Source organism: Myotis myotis, unplaced genomic scaffold, assembly GCF_014108235.1.
Source record: "Myotis myotis isolate mMyoMyo1 unplaced genomic scaffold, mMyoMyo1.p scaffold_m19_p_11, whole genome shotgun sequence".
In the NCBI taxonomy this organism is placed as follows: Eukaryota; Metazoa; Chordata; class Mammalia; order Chiroptera; family Vespertilionidae; genus Myotis; species Myotis myotis.
The window spans coordinates 62,338,037-62,360,527 of record NW_023416315.1 but is presented as its reverse complement, the minus strand read 5'-3'; the positions used below and the strand labels follow the sequence as shown (position 1 = coordinate 62,360,527).

Below are 22,491 nucleotides of genomic sequence, written 5' to 3'. Positions count from 1 at the left end.
TCCACTTCTGGGTATACACCCGAAGAAACCCAAAACAATAATTTGAAAGAAAATATGCACCACCCTGGTCAATATGGCTTAGTTGGTTGAGCATTGTCCCATGCAGGCTCAATTCCCAGTGTGGGTCATGCAGGAGGCAGCCGATCAAGGACCCTCTCTTATCACTGATGTTTCTCTCTCTCTCCCCCTCTCCCTTCCTCTCTGAAATAAATTTTTTTCCAATTTCTATTGAACAAAAAACTTAATACTGCCATATTATGCAATTTTATCTGAATCACCCATATCAACTAACTTCCAGAATAAGATGAAGTTTTACTCATAAAAATGTGACAGCTGAAAGAAAAAGTGCCCCCTGGCCAGTGTGGCTCAGTTAGTTGGAGCATCCATCTCATACACCAGCAGGTGGTAAGTTCTAATCCTGGTCAGGGCACATACTGAAGATTTTGGGTTCTATCCCAGGTAAGGGCATGTGAAAGAAGCAACTGATCAATGTTTCTCACATCGATGTTTCTCTCTCCCCGCCTTCCTCTCTCTCTAAAATCAATTAAAAAAACTAAAAATGTTGAAAAGAAAAAGGATCTATGCCCAGCCAGTGTGGCTCAAAGGCTGAGCGTCGACCCAGGAACCAAGAGGTTGCTGGTTCGATTCCCAGTCAGGGCACATGCCCGGGTTGCAGGCTCGATCCCTAGTGGGGGGCGTGCAGGAGGCAGCTGATTGATTGATGATGTTCCTCTCTCATGGATGTTTCTATCTCTCTATCCCTCACCTTTCTCCTCTCTGTAAAAATTAATAAAAACCTTTAAAAAATAAAAATAAATAAAAGAAAAAGGATCTACAATAAGGCCAAGTTAAAAGTCTACCACTATATTTTAAGCAAATATTACTGCCAACCTAGAATTGGTTCTGCAATATTAATCATAATTTAAAACAGCCCTTTCTTGCTACTGAACAAGCTTAGACACTTTTTATGCAACTATACGTTAACTGTTTGAAAGAATTCGAACAAGGGCCTTACCCCACCTACTAAACCATACTGCCTTTCAAGAGGTACTCTATATTGCCTGGTCAGTGTGGCCTAGTTGGTTGAGCATATCCCAAGAAGTCGCCGGTTCGATTCCCAGTCAGGGCACATGCCTGGGTTGCAGGCTCTATTCCCAATAGGGGGCATACAGGAGGCAGCCTAACCATGTTTCTCTCTCATCAATGTTTCTCTCTCTCCCTCTCTCTCTCTAAAAAAACCAATAAAAACATATTGGGGGGGGGGGAATAATCTATATCAGTGGTTCTCAACCTTCCTAATGCCGCGACCCTTTAATACATGTTGTGGTGACCCCCAACCATAAAATTATTTTTGTTGCTACTTCATAACTGTAATTTTATTACTGTTATGAATCGTAATGTAAATATCTGATATGCAAGATGTATTTTCATTGTTACAAATTGAACATAATTAAAGCATAGTGATTAATCACAAAAACAATATGTAATTATATATGTGTTTTCCGATGGTCTTAGGCGACCCCTGTGAAAGGGTCGTTTGACTCCCAAAGGGGTCGTGACCCACAGGTTGAGAACCGCTGCTCTATATGAAAAACAAAATTGAAACAAAACATAAGGGAACCATAAGATTCCTTCTTGTAAAACATATAATGAACAGGTACACACTTGCCCCAAAGAACAAAATCAGCTTAAGTTGGCTGCTCCTCATTACCAGACAAGGACGGTGACATCTCACCTCAATTCCAGCATCTGTAATTATGGCAACAACTGACGCTGTCATAGAGTTGGTCAAGCATGGTAAACAAAGCATTTGAATTCTCAGGTCAGCAGGTGATGAGTTAACACTGGATAGCATTTTAATAATTACAATTTCACAATACTTAACCCCTTGAGTGCCGGGGAGCGCGATCGCGCTCATCCTGTCTTTCGCCAAAAGTTCCGGGAGCGCTATCAAAGCTTCGAAATGGCATCCAGTTCTAAGTCTGCTTTTATTAGTGATGATGATATTGCTAAATATGTCAATGTAGTAAAGGTTTCTTTAAGTGTTTGAATATGTAACTTCATTTACTTGCGATTCATAATTTTTTTCCTAAACTGCTGTAAAATCAGCAAAAATGCCTTGGCAATTTTAGCATAGTTCCTAGGATATTGGTTGGCACTCAAAGGGTTAATTCTAGGGATGCATGTCTAGAAAAGAAAGGGCAACAAGTACTACTGGCATAAGATAGGGGCTTTTTCTACTCAAACTTTTATTAATGCAGGTTTCTAAATATGAAGCAACATCTTATTACCATATTTCAAAGTCAGAAAGGAAGATGTCAAGGTTTTCTATTTCATACTTCTAAATACCCTAGTAAATATTCATACAATATTCATACCAAGAAAGTAATAAACTGCAGAACTTATTTTAACTATCCATATCCATCTGTAAAGATAATTATATTTAAAATAAGATTTTAAATTTGTTAAAAACTACTTTCAATTCTCTATTCCCTAGAAGGCAATACATATGGCTATGAAAGTTTTTTACATTTTATATATGAAAACAACCAGAGTTATATACAAAATGTCTACAAATAAAATCAGAATGTTCAAGTTGCAACGACTTAGAAACATCCAGCCAATGCCTTACTCCATAGGTAAGGAACAGACACCCAAAAAGGAAGTGAAAGGCACAAGGCCCCATGGCACTGAGCAGCAGAGCCAAGGGCAAGAACCCTGGATGGTCTACCAGGCAATTTTCACACTAGACGCTGCCTCTCCTCTACCAAACTCCCACATTAGGTCCTCAAGCTAAAGTTTGAAGATACCAGCTAAACTATAAATAAAAAGAACCAAGTTAATATTTCTTCTTTTCCCTTAATGCCCAAAAGTAAGTAATTTTATCATATAAGCCCCGTCTTCTAGCAAAGCAGAACCTAGAAGACACTGGATAAAGGTAAGAGAAATTTTATGGACTGGCATTCAAGGCATGGGTCGCCTAAGCCAGGCCTAAATGATGCTCCCAAATACGTAAATAAAAGAAAAAATAAAACTTAACATTCACTGTGGCAGACACTGCTGGTGAACCAACCCAGTATCTATTCTCCCCTTCTTCCTTACTAATAAAACTCCGATTTTATTAAAGGCAGTTCAAAAGCAATGGTTCTTAGCCTCTCTTGCACCTCGGTCAGCTGACATCTCTTGCCCAGGATAAAAGTGCAATTTGTAAGGAAGATCACCCAGAAAAGCTTCTTAAAAGTTGGGGGAGAGGGGGTACAAGTCCTGGCCAGGTGGGTCAGTTGACTGGAGTGCCATTCTGATATGCCAAGGTTATGGATTCAACTCCTGGTCAGGGCACATGCAAGAGTCAACAGATAAGTGCGTGATCAACAAATGGATGTTTCTGTTTCTCTCTCTCTCATCAACTAAAAAAAAAGCTGGAGGGTGATAAAGTCTTAGCTAGTTTTTATACCTTTGCCTTCCTCACCCTTTTCTTCCTCCTCCTGCATGAAACATTAATGTTATGGTAGGAGTGGCCCCTTGAAAAACTAAGCCACACATTAAGTCTGGGTAAAAAGACAGAAGGAATCTGGGTCCCTAATGACATCAACGTTGCCCTTATGTGCCTACCTGCTAACTCCATGTTATAGCTACATTATTTCAGATCTGTTACTAGCAGCCAACTAGTTATTCACTAAGCAATTGCTGAGTTATTCACTAAGCAATTACATACTAAATGTATTCACATATACTATTTCGTGATTCTTCAAGCAATCCTATAATGTGGTATTTTCTTCATGTTTTGGATGAGGAAACAAAGGCAGATGCAATTCAAATCTGTGACTGAAACCGATGGTCAATCCACTCTATTTTACTTTTCAAATGTAGTACATATCTGAAAAAAATAGTTATGCACTCCAAAGTATTATCTTAATCATTTCTCATAAAATGTGTCACAAAATCATGCATTCCTTCTATAAAAACCATTAAGCCCAGCCACTGTAGCTCAGTTGTTGAGCACTGACCTATAAAGCAGAAGGTCATGGTTTGATTCCCAATCACAACACATGCCCAGGTTGCATGCTTGATCTCCAGTGTGGGGCGTGCAGGAGGCAATGATTCTCTCTCATCACTGATGTTTCTATCCCTCTCCCTCTCCCTTCCTCTCTGAAATCAATAAAAATATACTTAAAAAACAACAACATTAAAACCCTGCCAACTCATAATCAGATTTTAACAACCTCTATGGGTATGTTCTTTACTAAGAGTCCTCCTTTGGTTGACAGATGATGAGAGATCATACCTCCAACTAAGTATCAGATGTAGCCCTGAGTGTCCATTAAATCCTAAATTGGAAAAAGCTAGCCTATTCAAATTACATCAACCCTCATAATCTTGGTCACACACACTGCACTATAAAACCACATTCTTAACAGGGACTAAGTTACAACCTCTGATCTTTAAATCAAGCTAAGCCACCAGACACCTCACATCCTCACAGGTACCCGCCTGCATATTTCGCTCCTGCCTCTATGACATTCAGCTTCCTTCAGGAAACCTTCTCAAGGCTTGGTACACTCAACTCCACCCTATTCCAAGGTTCTACCCTCTTTTTAAACTTATTTTTACGCTTTTAAGTGCCTATAGTCTTTATTTGTGTAGTATCTTTATACAGCTGACCCTTAAACAATGCAGGAGCTAGGGGTGCTGACCCCCTGCACAATCAAAAACCCATGTATAACTTTACTTATTTATTTGTTAATCCTTCACCCGAGGATATTTTTCCATTGATTTTTAGGGAGAGTGGAAAAGAGAGGGAAAGACAGAGAGAAACATCAATGTGAGAGAAACACATCCATTGGCTGCCTCCTACACATGCCCTGACCAGGGCCTGGGCGGGGAAGAAGCCTGCAATCAAGGTATGTGCCCTTGAGAATCGAACCAGGAACTCTTTCGTCCACAAGCCGACGCTCTATCCATTGAGCCAAACCAGCTAATTTTTTAAAAAACTGTTTTCAGAGAGGAAGGGAGAGGGAGAGAGAGATAGAAACATCAATGATGAGAGAGAATCATTGATTGGCTGCCTCCGGCACGCCCCACACTGGGGATCGAGCCGGCAACCCAGGCATGTGCCCCGACTGGAACTGAACTGTTACCTCTTGTTCATAGGTTCACACTTAACCACTGAGCAACACCACCTGGGCCATGTATAACTTTTGCCTCCCTGAAAACTTAACTTCTAATAGCCTACTGTTGACTGAAAGCCTTAGAGATAATGTAAATGGGCAATTAACATACTTTTTTTGTTATATGTATTATAAAATAAAGCTAGAGAAAAGAAAATGTTAAAATCACGAGAGAAATTACATTTACAGTACTGTATGTAGTTATTGAAAAAAAATCCACATTTAAGTGGATCTGTGCAGTCCAAATCCATGTTATTCAAGGATCAATTGTATCTCCGTGTTATAGTCCTATTCGTTTTTATATAAAATTAACAGAAGCACAGTGTTAATAATAGGATTTGATAACTTATCTTTAAATAGACTTATTCGAGAGAACAGAAAAAGCTCTCAAGATTAAGAAATGAGCAGCTGTGCCTTTTAGGTCTTCATAAAACCATGTAGAATAAATATTAACAGTGCTTAGATTCAGAATAACAGAAGCCAAAAGTAAACTTGTGATTTAACTCCTCAAGTTTCAGTAAAGTATTAATAAATTTAATGTTTTTAATTAAAAGAAAATTTTTAAAAATTTATTCTGCTACTCTTCACTCCTTTTCCAAGAGCTACACAGTAAAGCCTCCCAAGGCCTGCTTTACACAGAAATGGAATAACTCAATACTTACCATTATGTTCCCACCAACAATATGATTAAAAAGAAAGGCAGGCAGCTCGGCCACAGACATGCCATCCAGACTAAGGAAGACCTGAAAACTTCGGGGCCACGTGAGCCACGGCCACATCGGCAAGCACAGGAAGCACGGGGGGGGGGGGGGGGGGGGGGGGCGCGGGCGGAGTAATGCTGGTGGCTTGCATCATCACAGGATCAACTTCGACAAATATCAATCACCCAGGTTTCTTTGGGAAAGTTGGTATGAGGCATTACCACTTAAAGAGGAACCAGAGCTTCTGCCCAACTGTCAACCTTGATAAGCTGTGGACCTTGGTCAGTGAGCAGACACAGGCAAATGCTGCCAAGAGCAAGACTGGAGTTGCTCCCATCACTGATGTGGTGTGATCAGGCTATTACAAAGTTCTGGGGAAGGGAAAGCTCCCAAAGCAGCCTGTCACTGTGAAGGCCAAGTTCTTCAGCAGAAGAGCCAAGGAGAATATTAAGGGTGTTGGTGGGGCCTGTGTTCTGGTAGCTTGAAGCTACATGGAGGGAAGTTCATTAAAATGTCCACAAGTAAAAAAAAAAAAAAAAAAAGAGAAAGAAAGAAAGAAAGGCAAAAGACTTTGCATATAAAAAACAAAATTTGTAAGTTTTACATTTTATTTTAAAAGCCAGAATTCTGGCATTGAAGTCGAGTCTTCTAGCTTGAAATAAAGATAACTGCTTTATTAATGAAATATTCTAACAATGGGTGCCCACTATCAGCTGTCCAGAGTCAATTCCGTGTCTGATAAAAATAACATTTAATACAGCATATCCTACAGCCCAAGAAGTAAACTGCTATATCCATTGTATTTCTTCGTCTCCACACAAAAGGAGGCACTCCATTATTTCATCATATCAATGACACAACACTGTTTTATGACACAACATGAAAGAAAAAAGCTGACAATCAAAATGTGACTCACCACCAATTGGAAGATATCTCAATTTCAAGGATGTTAAGATGCAAGAAAAATTGTCTTAGAAGCTGTAACATATAGTACAAATCTGACATTCTTTACTAACATGAAAACATTTGCCATCTTCACACCCCACCAATTTTCTTTCTTGGCTAAGAGTATATTTATATGGTTTATTGTACAATTCAATTCAATCTGATTCAAATATTTTATCAAAGATCATAGTATTATGCCAACACTATGCTAAGGACAAATGAAGTACATCTTAGACTTTATAACATGACAACTTCTCTTCCAACATAGAGTAGCCCCCTTATCCGTTCCAAGACCCTCTGGTGGATGCCTCAGAGAGTACCAAACCCTATATATACTGTTTTTCCTATACTTATCTTTTCACTTAAAGGAAGCACTTTACAGCTTCTCTTTGGCATATCTGAATTACCAACATCACTACTCTTGTATTTTGAGGTCATCATTAAGTAAAATAAGGATTACTGCCCTGGCTGGTTTGGCTCAGTGGACAGAGCGTGGGCTTGTGGACTGAAGGGTTCGGGTTTGATTCTGGTCAAGGGCACATGCCCGGGTTGCGGGCTCAATCCCCGGTAGGGGGCATGCAGGAGGCAGCCAGTTGATGATTTTCTCTCATCATGTATGTTTCCAGCTCTCTCCCTCTCCCTTCCTCTCTGAAATCAATAAAAATACATTTAAAAAATAAAATATGGGTTACTTGCACGTTAAAAGAGATAAAAGCATAAAAAAGCCTAGTTGGCTCCAAACCCATCACTAGGATGACTTACTCTATGATCTCAACACTCAACCAACCTGTGTAGCCCGGGTTTTTATCTCAGAAAAAATGGGTCATAACATCTCAAAGCAAGATGGTACAAGAAGAAATGTTAGAATGAGAAGTATCACATTACTGAACAAGTTATTAGAGAACAAGAAAGGTAGAAATGAGGATAGAATGGGCCAGCAGGATAGAATTTAGCTACTTGCTACTAAAAGATTTTTTGAAAAAAGTACAAAGGTGAATCTGAAAAAAATTAGAAACCATTAATAGTATTAGCTCTATTTAGTCAAAGTGGCTCACTAAGGTGAATGGACAAACAAACTGGTACATTCAACAATGGAATATTACTCAGTGCTAAAAAGAAATGAGTTATCAAGCCATGAAAAGACACAAAAGAAATTTAAATGCACATTACTAAGTGAAAGAAGCCTATCTGAAAAGGCTTTATATACTGTATGACTCCAACTATATGACATATGGAAAAGGCAAAACTACAGAGACAGTAAAAGAATCAGTAGCTGCTAGGGAGTGGTGTGAACTAGGTGGAGCACGGAGGATTTCAGGGCAGTGAAAATGCTCTATGATACCGTAACGGTGGTTACAAGCCATTATACATACATTTGTCCAAACCCATAGGATGTACAATACCAAGAGTGAACCCTAATGTAAACTATTTTGGATGATAATGATGTGTTAATGTAAGTTCATCAATTATAACAAATGCATCACTCTGATGAGGGATGTTGATAATGGAGCAGGCTGTTCATGAATGGGGGGCAAGAAGGATATGGGAAATTGCTTTCTATACTTCCTTCCATTTTGACATGAACCTAAAACTTCTCTAAAAAAATAGTCTTGATTTTTAAAAAGGGCTATTGGGCATGTAAACTTCAGAAAGTAAGCAACGGAAAAGAGGTTACAAAGAAAACAGCTGAGCCCTGGCTAGTGTGGCTAAGTTGGGCGTTGTCCTGTGCATTGCTGGTTTGATGGTCAGCAAACATGCCCAGGTTGTGGGCTTGATCGCCTATGGGGAGAGTGCAGGAGGCAGCTAATCCCTGTTTTGTTTGTATCAATGCTTCTCTCTCCCTTTCCCTTCCTTTCTCTCTCAATAAAAAATAAATTTGCAAAACAGCTGAACACCTGCCCAGGGTCATCAAGACACTAGGATGACCCCAAGTGTCACACTATTGACTCTTAGCATCTACATGACATCCAGATGCTGGCAAAGGGCAAAGGTCTGAAAATGTACCACCAAGGTAACCAAATCAATCAACAGCTGGTTATAAACACTTCTGACTTATATACAACACAAAAACCCAGGTGTCCCCTTGAGTTGATACATAAATTCTGAAGTGCCCTCTACAATCTCAAAATAAATAATTTATTACCACTATAGTATTTGTAACGAATGAGATATTTCCCACTAACATTCAGTTTCTACCTTTTTTCCTCACTATTTTCAAGGAAGCCCCTGAGAAATAAATACTTTGGCTTAACTTTTTAACCTACATCAAATGGGTTAGGCAAAATTTTAATATCTTATTGCTGCTTTATAGCGTTGGCTCTAAATATACTCTGCTCAAGAAAATAAAGCTTTGTATATACCTTAAAAAATATATTTTTATTGATTTCAGAGAGGAAAGGAGAGGGAGAGAGAGATAGAAATATCAATGATGATAGAGAATCACTGATCGCTGCCTCCTGCACACCCCACACTGGGGATCAAGCCTGCTACCCGGGCATGTGCCCTGACTGGGAATTGGTCGGACGCTCAGTCACTGAGCAACACTGGCCAGGCTAAAGAAACCAATTTTACTATAGGCTAAATAATATAAATAAGAGTTTAGTTCCTGCAGTATCTCATCAGCATTGTAACAAAATGACTTTTGATAACCTGCTCTAGTTAGTAACAAAAAGATACACTGACTGTAATAGCATTTTATATTACCTTAGCCCCAAGTTATCTTTCTGATCTAAAACTTTTTAAGATGATAGATTTCCTTTAGTTTTAATGCTCTTAATAGGTTTGCAACTCATCCTAAGTTTATCTTCACATATAAATGTTATAGATCTAAAAACAGCCAAATGTAGAAAGTTAAATTTACCATGCAAATAGCTAAACAAATCCACCAAATCCGTGTGCTTCTAGACCACATCCTCATACATTTATATCTGATCTTATTTCCAAAGAGGCAGTACCAATTACACTTCATTCAAAATCAAATATAACTTCTATATAAAAGCCACTAACAACTAAGATGAATGCACTGCTACATTAATTATCAAAAGTTAACAATTTACTCCCTCCAGAGATGGAGTGTAATTCTTCCAGCTCCCTTGAGTGTCACCTTAACTACACACTTAGTGACTAGCTTCCAAAGAATAGAATACAGAGGGAAAAAACAGTAACTTTACAGTGGAGAAACCTGGCAAGCACCACCTTAGTCACGTGGATCAAGGTTATCATAACCTGTGCAGTCATGAGGGGGCACTTCCCCTCTGTGGTATTCTTTCCAAACATCCACAATGAATCTGGCCAAATTTTAAAACCTTATTATGACGATGTCTAATCATGAGAGGGGTGGTGGTAGGGGGATACCACATAAACAGAAATTGAAGAGCACTCCAAAAAAATACCTGACCAGTACTGCAAAACAATTAAGGTGATGTAAAACAGTGAAGGCGTGAGGAACTCGACTAAGGAGACATGACGATGATACGTAATGTGGTATCCTGGACTGGATCCTGGAGCAGAAAAAAACATTCATGGAAAAACTGGTGAAATCTAAATAAAGCCTGGAGTTTAGTGTACCAACACTGGCTTCTTAGTTTTGACAACATAAAATGGTAACATAGGCCCTAACCGGTTTGGCTCAGTGGATAGAGCATCAGCCTGCGCACTGAGGGGTCCCAGGTTCGATTCCAGTCAAGGGCATGTAACTTGGTTGCGGGCACATCCCCAGTGGGAGGTGTGCAAGAGGCAGCTGATCGATGTTTCTCTCTCTCTCATCGATGTTTCTAACTCTCTATCCCTCTCCCTTCCTCTCGTAAAAAATCAATAAAAATATATTTTTAAAAAATGGTAACATAGAGATAATTTCTATATTATCTTCACAACTTTTCTGTAAATCTAAAATAAAAAGTTTAAAGATACTAAAACATGAAGCAAAACTGATCCACTATAGGCACTCAGAGTTTAAATATCAATAAAAATGTTGGCACCTAAATTTTCTGCAAAATATATATTTAAGATATCTGAAGAGTATTACAAAGCATAATAGGAAAATATTTAAATGCTTAAATACAGAACTGTTTCAAACTCTGACGGGATCCTATCCTGGCTCTGGGAATATTATTTTACTCAGTTATACTCCCATCCCCTAATTTACCTTTTAAAAAACAAAATATAGCCCTAGCTGGTTTGGTGCAGTAGGTAGAGCAGTGGCCTGAGGAACAAGGAGCCCCGGGTTCGATTCTGGTCAAGGACACGTACCTTGGTTGCAGGCTACTTCCCAGCCCGGCCCCGGTTGGGGCTCGTGCAGGAGGCAACCAACTGATGTGTTTCTCTCACATCAATGTTTCAGTCTGTCTTTCCCTCTCTCTTTCACTCTCCCTAAAACTCAATGGGAAAATATCCTTAGGTGAGGATTAAAATAAAAAGTACGTAATTTAGGTAATTAAATATATAAAATTTTGAAAGGAACAGCATGCTGCCATTCTAGCCTGATAAAAGCTTCTATAAATCAGGCACTCTTACGGTCTTATTTCATTTTTTAAATTGACAGAGCACATACAACTCAGACACCTCAAGAATACTAAAACATGCCCTCACCAATTTGGCATGTACAGGAAGAAGCAACCAATAGATATGTCTCTCTCACATCAACGTTTCTCTCTCTCTCTGTCTCTCCTCCCTTCCATTCTCTCTAAAAATCAATGGACAAATATCCTCAACAACAACACAAAAAAGAGTTAAAAAAGAATACAAAACACAATGCCATGTAATCTATTGTTGTACAGAGATACCAGAACGTTTATATAAAAACCTACTAAGTCATTTCGTTTTTATTTATGACTCTTAAATTCATAAACAAGATTAAATGAGGCATTAGGCTATCCTGTTTTAATTATATTTTTCACATAACGAAAGTGACCACTAAGTGGCGAAACTGATTTTTATAATTCATTAATAAAAAAGTAGACATTTCAACTTTGGCTTTTTTTTCCTATCAATAATAAAAACAAAGTTATCAGAATTTATAGCCAAGCATCAGTATTTCACAAACTGTTACATAAGGCCACAAATGATATTGCCTAGAAAGAATACAATTATTAATTTCAACTAGAGGAGCCCTTATATTCAGAAAGTAACCATTGCTTTGTAATGCTATTATTTGCATTGCAAATTTTCTCCACATAGAAAAACATGCTAAAATCTATGTAAGATTCTAAAATTTCACTTTAAATAATAAAATGTCATCAGAACTTCATCAGAGTTGACCAAACACTCTAAGAATGACATTTAAGAACTAAAACAGCCAGAACAGACTAAAATCATTACATTTTATCCAATTCATTCAAATGAGTAATAAGCCCAGCCGGAGTAGCTCAGTAGTTGTGTCAGCCTCTGAACCAGGAGGTCACGGTTCGATTCCTGGTCAAGGCACATGCCCGGGGTTGCGCTCCATCCCTGGTGTGGGGTATGCAGGAGGCAGCTGGTCAGTGATTCTCTCTTATCATTGATGTTTCTATCTCTCTTTCCCTCTCTCTTTCTCTCTGAAATCAATAAAAATATTTTAAAAAAAGAGTAATAAACCCCAATTAAATGTGGATTTTTTGGGGGGTGGAGGGTTGGGTTTTTTTGTTTTGTTTTAGAGAAAGGAAGGAAGAGCGAGAAAGAGATAGTAACATCAATGTGAGAAAAACATCAATTGGCTGCCTCCTGCATGCCCCACACTGGGGACTGAACTGGCAGCCTGGGCATGTGCCTTGACCGGGGATTGAACCAGTGACCTTGTAGTACATAGGACAACGCTCAACCGAGTCACATAAACCAAGGCAAGCCCCAATTTAAAAGCACCCAAGTCATACACTATTTTTTTATTCTGTAAAAAATATAATTTCAAATTCTATTTCCCATCAATCAAATAAAAGGTAAGACGTATCTCTGTCAATTAAGATAATCCAGTTCAAAGGCTTGAATATATATAATTATACTACGTCACCCCCCAAAAACAGAGAATAAGCACAAGCAGACATTCTGTTAGTCATTCTGTGAATTATAAGATGCAAAGGGGCCAAAACTCTGCCGGGAATGAGCTCCCATAGGGACAGGGGACTACTATTCCCTTTTACCTTTTCTGAAGAGCACAGGAGGATACTGGGTGATAGAGACCTCTAGGCTTCCTACCTTGAGGACTTAAAGGAAATAGTTAGTAGCTTCTGAATCTCAGGAACACTGACAGGACTGTATAATATTAGCTTAGAAAAAACGAATTCTTCATAGACGAAGAGAGCCAATACCTTTAAAATATAAGAACACAAAATTCAGGCGCCACGTTCCAGTGTGCCTGACTTCACTAAAAACTAAAGCAAATCTAAGGCAGAGCCTAGTCTTACATTTAGAAGGTATGTAGCAAAGTTGTAAACTACTACACATTTTTAGCATAAATAAGTATGAGTTTGATAAGTAACTGCCTAGCTGCACAAAGTGAAATAAGCCAAGTATTCTCTGATTTCCAAATTCCTAGAAAAAAAGGACCTGGCTTCACTACTGCTTTTAATAACCTTGCATGTAAGATACTGTAAAGGATCCGGAAATACCTTCTCCCTAAAGGTTTATTTATGTATTTTCCTGCCAATGAATTTAACTGTCTTGCGTGATTTCTAGAAATTAGTCAAAATATAAGCTAGGGCCCTGGCTGGTTTGACTCAGTGGATAGAGCATCAGCCTGCGACTCAAGGGTCCCAGGTTTGATTCCGGTGAAGGGCATGTCCCTTGGTTGCGGGCACATCCCCAGTAGGGAGTGTGCAGGAGACAGCTGATCGATGTTTCTCTCTCATCGATGTTTCTAACTCTCTATCCCTCTCCCTTCCTCTCTGTAAAAAATCAATAAAATATATTTAACAAAAAATATATATATAAGCTAGGAATACTAATAGAAAACAGACATATACATTTGAAATACTGTATGAAATGATAATATAGTCTTTACAAGCCACCGACAGTCTTCCTGATGTATTACGGTTTACATGTTATACAATTCTTAGCTAAGTCTCAAAGGAAAAGCCACATTAATTAAAGACAGAAAGAATCTGGTACCTAACTCTTCTAACCCAAGAGCCTACAGAAAAAAAGATAAAAGCAAATGTGTTCACAAAAGCATGAATGACTCAATACAGGTATACTTAAATATATGTCATTTGATAATCAAAGACAGCATTCAAGGACTGCTATTCTTTACTGCCAGGAAAAAATGGGCAGCAATCCAGATAATTAGACTAAAGAACACACTCAAAAGCCCTACTTCCTCTCCTCCTTCCACCCATAAAACAAATCTGACTTTAAAAAAAAAAAAAAAAAAAGAAGTTTTTGTTTTTAATCCCTAAGAATACAAATGAATAGAAAGGCAAAAGACAGGTTTTTTCCCCCCCTCTATATCAAGCTGGTAGCTATGGCGAATTGAATGAATTAGTTGGTAAAACTAACAATTGCTAATAATGTCAAATTGTGTTGCCAAGATCAATGATTCTGTTATCAAACATATATTATGTTCTACATTTTAATATACTTATATATACTCTACAGCAATACTGAGATCAGCCACCAAGTTAAGACAGCTAAAACTCCTTTTGTCAGAAAAAGCCTCAAGCATTTAAAATGCATTTCCCTCCTATGCTCATCCATTTGAATGTAAATATAATTTGTAATAAAAATCTGAAATATCTAAGACCTACATCATGGCATGCTTTCATTGTAAGAGCCTTAGTTTGGATTAGTGATCTAACCAAGTACAATGGTTCCTCCCCCCACCCCCACCTCCTTATGCAGTTTCCCTTTCTGTGGTTTCAGTTATTCATGGTCAAAGTAATAAATGGAAAATTCTAGAAATAAACAATCCATAAATTTTAAACAGCATGCCTTTCTGAGTAGCATGACAAAATCTCACGAAGTCACGCTCCACCCCACCCCAGGTGTGAATCATCCAGCATATCCCCGCTGTCCACACTACCTACCCATTAGTCATTTAGTAGCCATCTTGGTTATCAGATCTACTGTTAAGGTACTGCAGTGCTTGGGTTCAAGTAACCCTTATTTTACTAATAATGAATGGCCCCTAAGCACAAGAGTAGTGATGCTGGCAATTCAGATAGGCCAAAGAGAAGCTGGTAAGGGTATGTATGTATAGGCAAAAACATAGTATATGTAGGGCTCAGTACTATCTGCAGTTTTAGGCATCCAGTGGGAGTCTTAGAACATATACCCTGCTGATAAGGGGGGGGATGACTGTACCAGCTGACAGTTGTGGGACCCAAAAGCTATACATAATTTACCATTTGTTAATAATAATATTTTTTTAAAATCCAGTTTATTTTCCTATGGAGTGAAATAAAAAGGGTTATGTAGTTTCAAAACTTTGTTGCTAAATTAGGAGATTTACTAATTTATTCACAGATTTAGATAAATAACTAGCAAAAGAGCAAAGATGCAGTACTCTCTATAAGACCATAAAACAATATATGCAACTATATCACACCTGGTGGTCTCTCACAGACATGATTCCTACCAAATCAACCTTCTACAGACAGACACTACACTGGAAATGTTTATCTGCATTTTTTAATTTTTAAAATTAATCTTTCAGAAATTGTCTATGTAATATAAAGTCAACTGATTGAAAGCACTATCCAGATAACCAAAGTTATACTGGCACAATTTAAACAAAAACAGCTACATTTATTTTCACTAATATAAGTAGTACTCCAATTGCTTTTAAGGTAACACGAACCAGGCACATGCTGTATCTAATTTTCTATTTATATTACCTCAACTAAGATTTTATAATCCAAGAAACCTTTTACCCCAACCGGTATCGCAGATAGCTAGAGCATAATCCTGATATACAAGGTTACAGGTTTGAACCCCAATCAGGGCACATACAAGAACCAACTGATGAACATATCATTATCAATAAGTAGAACAACAAATCAATGTTTCTCTCTAAAAATCAATTAAATAAAAACTAAAAAGGAAGAAGTACAAAAGTATCCCTAATTTGAAGATCACCATTATCACAAAAAACATGAAAGTTTCAACAAAGAGATCAGAACTCATCTTTCATCACTATATCAGGCTGGCTGCTTCAGTGCTGAAATGACACCAAGAAAAACACAACAGAACAAAATGAAAACCCATTGAATGTGGGCCCCCAAATTTTTAATTAAATATTTTACTTCAAATGTTTACCTTCTTGGCTATAGAATCCCATTTCTAGAAAATAGAAATAACCCAAAAATAAGGAAAAGACTTATGCATGAGGTTAATTTCAATCTTATTTATCACAGAAAATGACAAAGAAGTACACCAATGAATGTCATATTACATCAGTTATTCATTATGTCTCATATATTTTTAACTGTGAAAAATAATCGCAAAAATATTAAGCAAAAAAACGGCACGCACAGTATAAGCAACAGGTTGAAAAATATATCCTGGTGGTGTGTGCGTGTGTGTGTAAAGGATGATGAAAAAGACATCATAATGGTCAATGGGAGGAAAAGGAAACTTATGTAATACTTTAAACAGTAAAGAATTTAAATTTTAAAAAAACCACATCATAATGTTAACATTTACAGACAATGGTTATTACATTGTGGTCCCTAGACCAGCAGCAATAGCAGCAGGGAACTTGTTAGAAATGCAAGTTGCCTTAACTGGTTTTGCTCAGTGGATAGAGTGTGGCCTCCAAACTGAAAGGTCCCAGGTTCAATTCCAGTCAAGGGCACATGCCCAGGTTGCAAGCTCGATCTCCATTGGCGGAGCAGCCAATCAATGATTCTCTCTCATCATTGATGTTTCTATCTCTCTCTCCCCCTCTCCCTTCCTCTCTAAAATCAATAAAAATATATTTAAAAAGAGAAAAAAAGAAATGCAGGTTATCAGGCCACACTTTAGACCAGTGAATGGGACAACTCCAGGGGTGAGAACCAGCAACCTATTTTAACAAACCTCCAGATAATTGAAAACCACTGTCTAAAGCAGTGGTTCTCAACCTTCCTAATGCCGCGACCCTTTAATACAGTTCCTCATGTTGTGGTGACCCCCAACCATAAAATTATTTTCGTTGCTACTTCATAACTGTAATTTTGCTACTGTTATGAATCATAATGTAAATATCTGATATGCACGATGTATTTTCATTGTTACAAATTGAACATAATTAAAGCATAGTGATTAATCACAAAAACAGTATTATATACGTGTTTTCCAATGGTCTTAGGCGACCCCTGTGAAAGGATCGTTTGACCCCCAAAGGGGTCGCGACCCACAGGTTGAGAACCGCTGGTCTAAAGGGTAGAATTATAGATAATTATTTTCTTTCCCTTTTTGTAACCTACATTTTCCTCAATTATTTTAGTACTTGTATAACCCAACTAAGTTTTTTTCATGGAAGTATTTCATGAAAATGTACACTGTGGGTCTACAGTTGAAAACCTATTGTGCCCTGGCCGGGTTTCTCAGTGGTTAGAGCGTTGGCTGGTAGACCAAAGGGTCGAGGGTTCGATTCACAGTCAAGGGCACGTACCCCAGTTGCAGGCTCAATCCCCCACGCTGTGGACCCAGTCAGGGCAAGTAAGGGAGGCAACCAATCCATGTGTCTCACATAGATGTTTCTCTCTCTTTCCCTCCTCTCCTCTTCCCTCCCTGCCACTCTCTCTAAAAAAAGAAAAGAAAAGCTATTTTATAGGTCTGAATTATATGCCTAAAAATCAAATGATTCTTGGAACCATTTAATCTGTTAAGACTAAACAAGATACTAAATTATAAACACTATATATAAATGTAGGCCAAGGTACTGGGGAAATTACACACTAGGAACCAACAAATCCATGGTTTTCTAACACATGCACACAAACTGGGTAAGGGACTTTTACAGGTCACATGTGCAAAAGATTCCCCCCCCAAAAGCCGACTTTTTAGGCTTGCGTGTAATTTACTAGAACTGCACTGCAGGAATCAGATGTCTTGAAGCTGTGAATGCTTACTCATATAGGTACCTGCTTAACCAAAATAAGTACTAGTATGTTATATCTGTCACCAAAATCTAGGCAGAGGAGACAAATTCAGAACACTGGGAGTTGCCAAAGCCTTAACTTTAAGCTTAAAAACCATTAAACTGTTCTACCTTCTACCTCATCATCTCACTAAAATAGAGGCCAAAGGAAATAAAAGGCAAAACACAAGTTCCCAACTGACGCTGGAGCTAGTTAAAATATTACATAATTGTCTACACTTTGAGCACAAATCAAAGAATAACAAAGATTACTAACTTAGGAATAGAATAACTACTGATTAATAGCAAAATACTAACACTGATGTCCAAGACAAATGACTACACACTTTAATGTTTCTTATTTCCATTTTTTTAACATCTTTTAAATAACAGGAACACAGATTCCCATACATCCCATCACATAAAATTTACATTTTAACCTTTCTATTCCTTGAAAAGTAAATTCTGAAATTAAATACAAATTATTCAGAAGGGTGATACAGTGCTAATCTTTAAAAAAAAAAAGTTTGACTAGTTACAGAAGCATCATGACTACCCACACTGAATTTTTCCCTACTAAACCCCCAGCACCTTACATCAAACCTGGCATCAAGGGGGTACTCAAACATGTGAGGGGATGAACTGTTATTAAAAGCTTCTGAACCCGCCCTAACCAGTATGGCTCAGTGGATAGAGCGTCGGCCTGCCGACTGAAAGGTCCCAGGTTCAATTCCAGTCAAGGGCATGTACCTTGGTTGCGGGTACATCCCCATTAGGGGGTGTGCAGGAGGCAGCTGATCGATGTTTCTCTCACATCGATGTTTCTATCCCTCTTTCTTCCTCTCTGTAAAAAATCAATAAAATATATTTTTTTTAAAAAATAAAAAAAGCTTCTGGACCCTAAGGCAGATAGCCAGGATTCTGTAGGAGTCACTAACACTGTTAATGAATTTAGTGTAAGTCATTGCCCCTTTTCTAGAACTCTGCACACTTTTGCAGGGGAAGCTTACATTTCTACCATACTTTTAAATCTCTGCATGAGTCAGTTAAGTATACTTAAAGTAGCAACATATCCTGTTTTAAATTTCTGCACTCCCTCTGAAAAAAGGAATCTGAAAATTCTTGGTATTATAAAGTAAGTTCCAAAATCTCACAATAACAAGTACAGTGTATGCCAAATTCCCATTATTATCACATTTACTTTTCTGATTTAGCCTTGAACATTTCTTTCATTCTATGAGATCAGATTTTCCTCGCTTCCTTTTAAACCTTGAAAACGCACTTGATCCTGTAACACCACCCACAAGACCTCCCCAGCCACCAACTTCTTTTGCATGTAAACACTCTTCTGGCCACACACTCCATCAGCTGTTTGGTGGTAGCTCCACCCCTCCTCCTTTTCCGGGTAGTAACAGAGCAGCCAATGAGCTGTGAGGAGCTGTGCCTGCGGCCTTTTGCCTGCATACGCTTTTCCAAAACAAGCAGCTCCAGCCTTCAGCAGGGGCCACTGGTTCACAGATAAAAGGATCACCAGGCTGTGCAACAGGGTGAGCCGTCTGACCCCACCAACAAGGAAACCCGTGTAATCTGAGCTGTTTGTTCCTCCACCAGGGAGAATTTAAACTGATATTCCTTTAGGGCAAATCACGATTTAAGGTCACCAGAGTCCCAGTTCTCAGACAATCTAAATAATCAGCAGGGTTTGAGATGGAAACCTCAAAGGTTGCCAAACTGGAAACAGCATAGTATCACTAATCTACCTGACTTTGCAGACAAATGGCCACACTATTCACAGCCATTCCACAGGATTGGGGCCAACTGCACATTTCTTGACTGGGACACATTCTTAACAAGGCCCCAAAGTCATGTGTGTGCATCAGTTTCTAGGCTCCTGGAGAGGTTTGCACAACACTCAGCAAAGGATCAGAAGAGAAACAATGAATGAGTCAGAGTTTCAGAACATAGTCGCCCAGAATCGGTGCAAAACACTCACTCCCTGTATAACTTGGGAGTCAGTTCTCCTACCAAGCCCCGGCTCTATAAACAACCAGAACCAGAGTCTCCTAGCCAGGTGGTGGAAGGCAGTGGCCAATTTGTTACACATCCTCTTCCCTCCCTACCCCCACACCACTACTCTCCTATTATACAGGTTCCCTACGAGGCTGTAAATCGCGGTGGCATAATTACACTCAGGAGACATCCAAAAATGGGCTGAAACAGGAGACTGCAATGAAACCAGTTATCAGCCTCCACACCAAAGAAATCACCAAGGGACACTGAGGGGCAAAAAGCAAGTACATTCCTTCAGACCTTTTCTACTTCCTCTCCTCTATCTTTCCTTTTCAACCCCCAGCCCTTTTACACAATTGTACTCATTTTCATAGTGGGCTGGGCCATTTTTTTCCCCTTACATTTTTGGCTAAATATACCATGCTCAAAAACTGTTGGCTCCATTTGGGCCTACTCATGTGAATTCAACAGAGAAAGGAGGCCACAGAATCCTTCTACCCCACAAGACACAGGCACACACAAAAGGAAATAGCGAAAAATTTAACTTCCAAACTATGTGAGCCCAGAAAATAACAAACACAAAAGATAACCTCTGCCTTTTAAATCCCCAGACGGTTGTCCTATCTCAGAGATCTATGATTTTAAAGCGCCTCAGCTTTCTTTTGTCAGAAAGGAGGAAGGTGGGGAAAGAACAGAAGGCCAATGCATCTTAGCCTTTCTTCATCTTCTACTAAAAATAAGCTATGAAACAAGCCACTTAGGGGAAGGAAAAAAGAAAGACACCCTGCTGTTCTTTGTCTGTTTTCCTCTCCCTCTCCGCCCCCCACACCCCGGCTCCTAAACGCGGTAATCATTCTAGATGCCACAACTACTAAATGAACAAAAGGCACTGTATGGAAAAAGGCATCAGGTCAAGTTAGGCCTCACCCTTTATCCTCAATCTTCTAAAAATATATGTATATAATTTGAGAATCTGACACGGATCAAAACCAGCTGGCCTCCTCTCACCCACCCCCATCCCAATTAAACATTAGGTAGAAATTTACATTAGGTGTGACAGTAACTCTCAAGTCAGGATAAAAATATCTCAGAATCTGCCACCATGTCATTTCCTAGTTTCTCAACAACAACAAAAAAAAACCCGAAACTGCTTTGTGTAAAATGTACACACTGCCATAGTTACAAGTTTTCCTGAAACCTTATGAAAAGCCAACATTACTGGTATCATTCACACATTTACAAAACTCAATCAGAGCCACAAACAGCTCAGAGAGTCTCGCTTACGCCTGGAAATACTTGTGGTACATAATCTGTATTTTATTACTTGCTCCTCTCTCTAATCTCTACTCCCACCTCCCCCAAATTCCAAACTTGAAACCCTAAAACTTAGAAGTCTATCTGTTCCTAAGGTCTAGCCAAGTTTTCCCAAGTGAGGAGATAAACACCTTCTTATTCCTAAAAAGATTATGAAAAGAAAAATCTCTTGCCCAGGCAACTTCCCTCCCATCCCCCCCCCTCCCCAAAAACGAAATGCAAAAACTACTTGTTTAAAACTTCAGCGAATTCCATAACTTAGTATTTGACAACCATCATCGATTGCTACATAGAGGTGACATGCCCAATCAAAAACAGTAACAAATGAAAGAAGGAATTCACCTGAACAATCTAGCCAAACAGCTTGAGTTATATAAACAAAACCCTGCAACAGGGGGAAATGGTGGGGGGATGGGGGTGAGAGAGAGGCAGCAGCAGCAGGAGACAGGACTTTTTAACTGCTTCACACGCTAACACTTCCCACCCCTGTGTCCCCCTCTCCTCCGTGGTGAGTTGTTCAGAAAACTGGGCTCATTTCCTCTCCCCCCCGCCCCCAACTCCTAAATTACCCCTCAAAAATGTTCTCCATTTGTCAGAGGAACCTTCGCGACTTTCTCTAGTTGTCATGAAATAATCAGTCTGGACTCCAACCAAAACCACTGCCTGGAGGACTCTTATCAGCTACAGCTTTTCCCACTGCTACCTCCAGAGTGTATAAAGTTGGGGGGGGCAGGGGAACAGGACAATAAAAGGTGTCATTTGGCAATTACTCCCCAAGAACCTTGTCTTCGTAGAGGGAGTTGGCTTAAGTGGCCAGGACGGGGGCTACTTGGCCAAGGAGATCCTCTTTCCCTTCCTGCCCCCAGCTGTCACCGCCACAACACGGAGGTGGCCTGCTGGAGGCCCTGGGGGCCCCCGCCACGTCCAGCTACGGGTGGGATAGGCTTTGTCACGGGAAAGAAACACGGTGGGGCTCTCCTAGGGGCCAGGAAAATCAGCAGGGGTCTCTGATTGACAACACCCGGAGCTCTTTTCCGCTTACAAGAAGGGGCAACGAGCAGACTACTCTCTTCCTAATATAGAAAGGAATTAGGGATAAAGGAGGTCACTCGAGTTACCCCAGTTCAAGCAGCACTGCGAGTGGGGAGAATGGAGACATCTCAAGAAAGGGAGAAAGGCTCCCCTCTCGGGAATTCCTACCTCCAGTTCCCAAATCAAGGGCAAGCAAAAGGAAAGAGACCCTGAAGGTGGGCTAGGTGGTGGAGAGAGACAGCCGATCTTGTCTCCCACCCCCCCCCCCAAAAAAAAGCCGTCTTGGGAGTCC

General features: G+C 39.4%; 1 protein-coding gene and 1 pseudogene across 5 annotated transcripts in view; one reads left to right on the top strand and one right to left on the bottom strand.

The window, feature by feature from the left end:
* UBE2H (ubiquitin conjugating enzyme E2 H) overlaps nt 1-22,491 on the bottom strand; it is a 113,795-nt gene that overhangs the window by 90,614 nt on the left and 690 nt on the right. For 2 of the 5 annotated variants that reach the window (XM_036328698.1, XM_036328701.1), the window contains exon 1: nt 6,786-6,889. The exons of 2 other annotated variants lie outside the window; for them this stretch is intronic. In XM_036328698.1, coding sequence (XP_036184591.1) covers nt 6,786-6,874 — 89 coding nt within the window. In that variant the 5' untranslated portion in view covers nt 6,875-6,889. Of the gene's footprint in view, nt 1-1,735; nt 1,765-6,785; nt 6,890-22,491 lie in introns of those variants that run through there. One more of the 5 variants, XM_036328700.1, reaches the window with a different exon arrangement.
* On the top strand, nt 5,889-6,354 carry LOC118666414 (annotated as a pseudogene).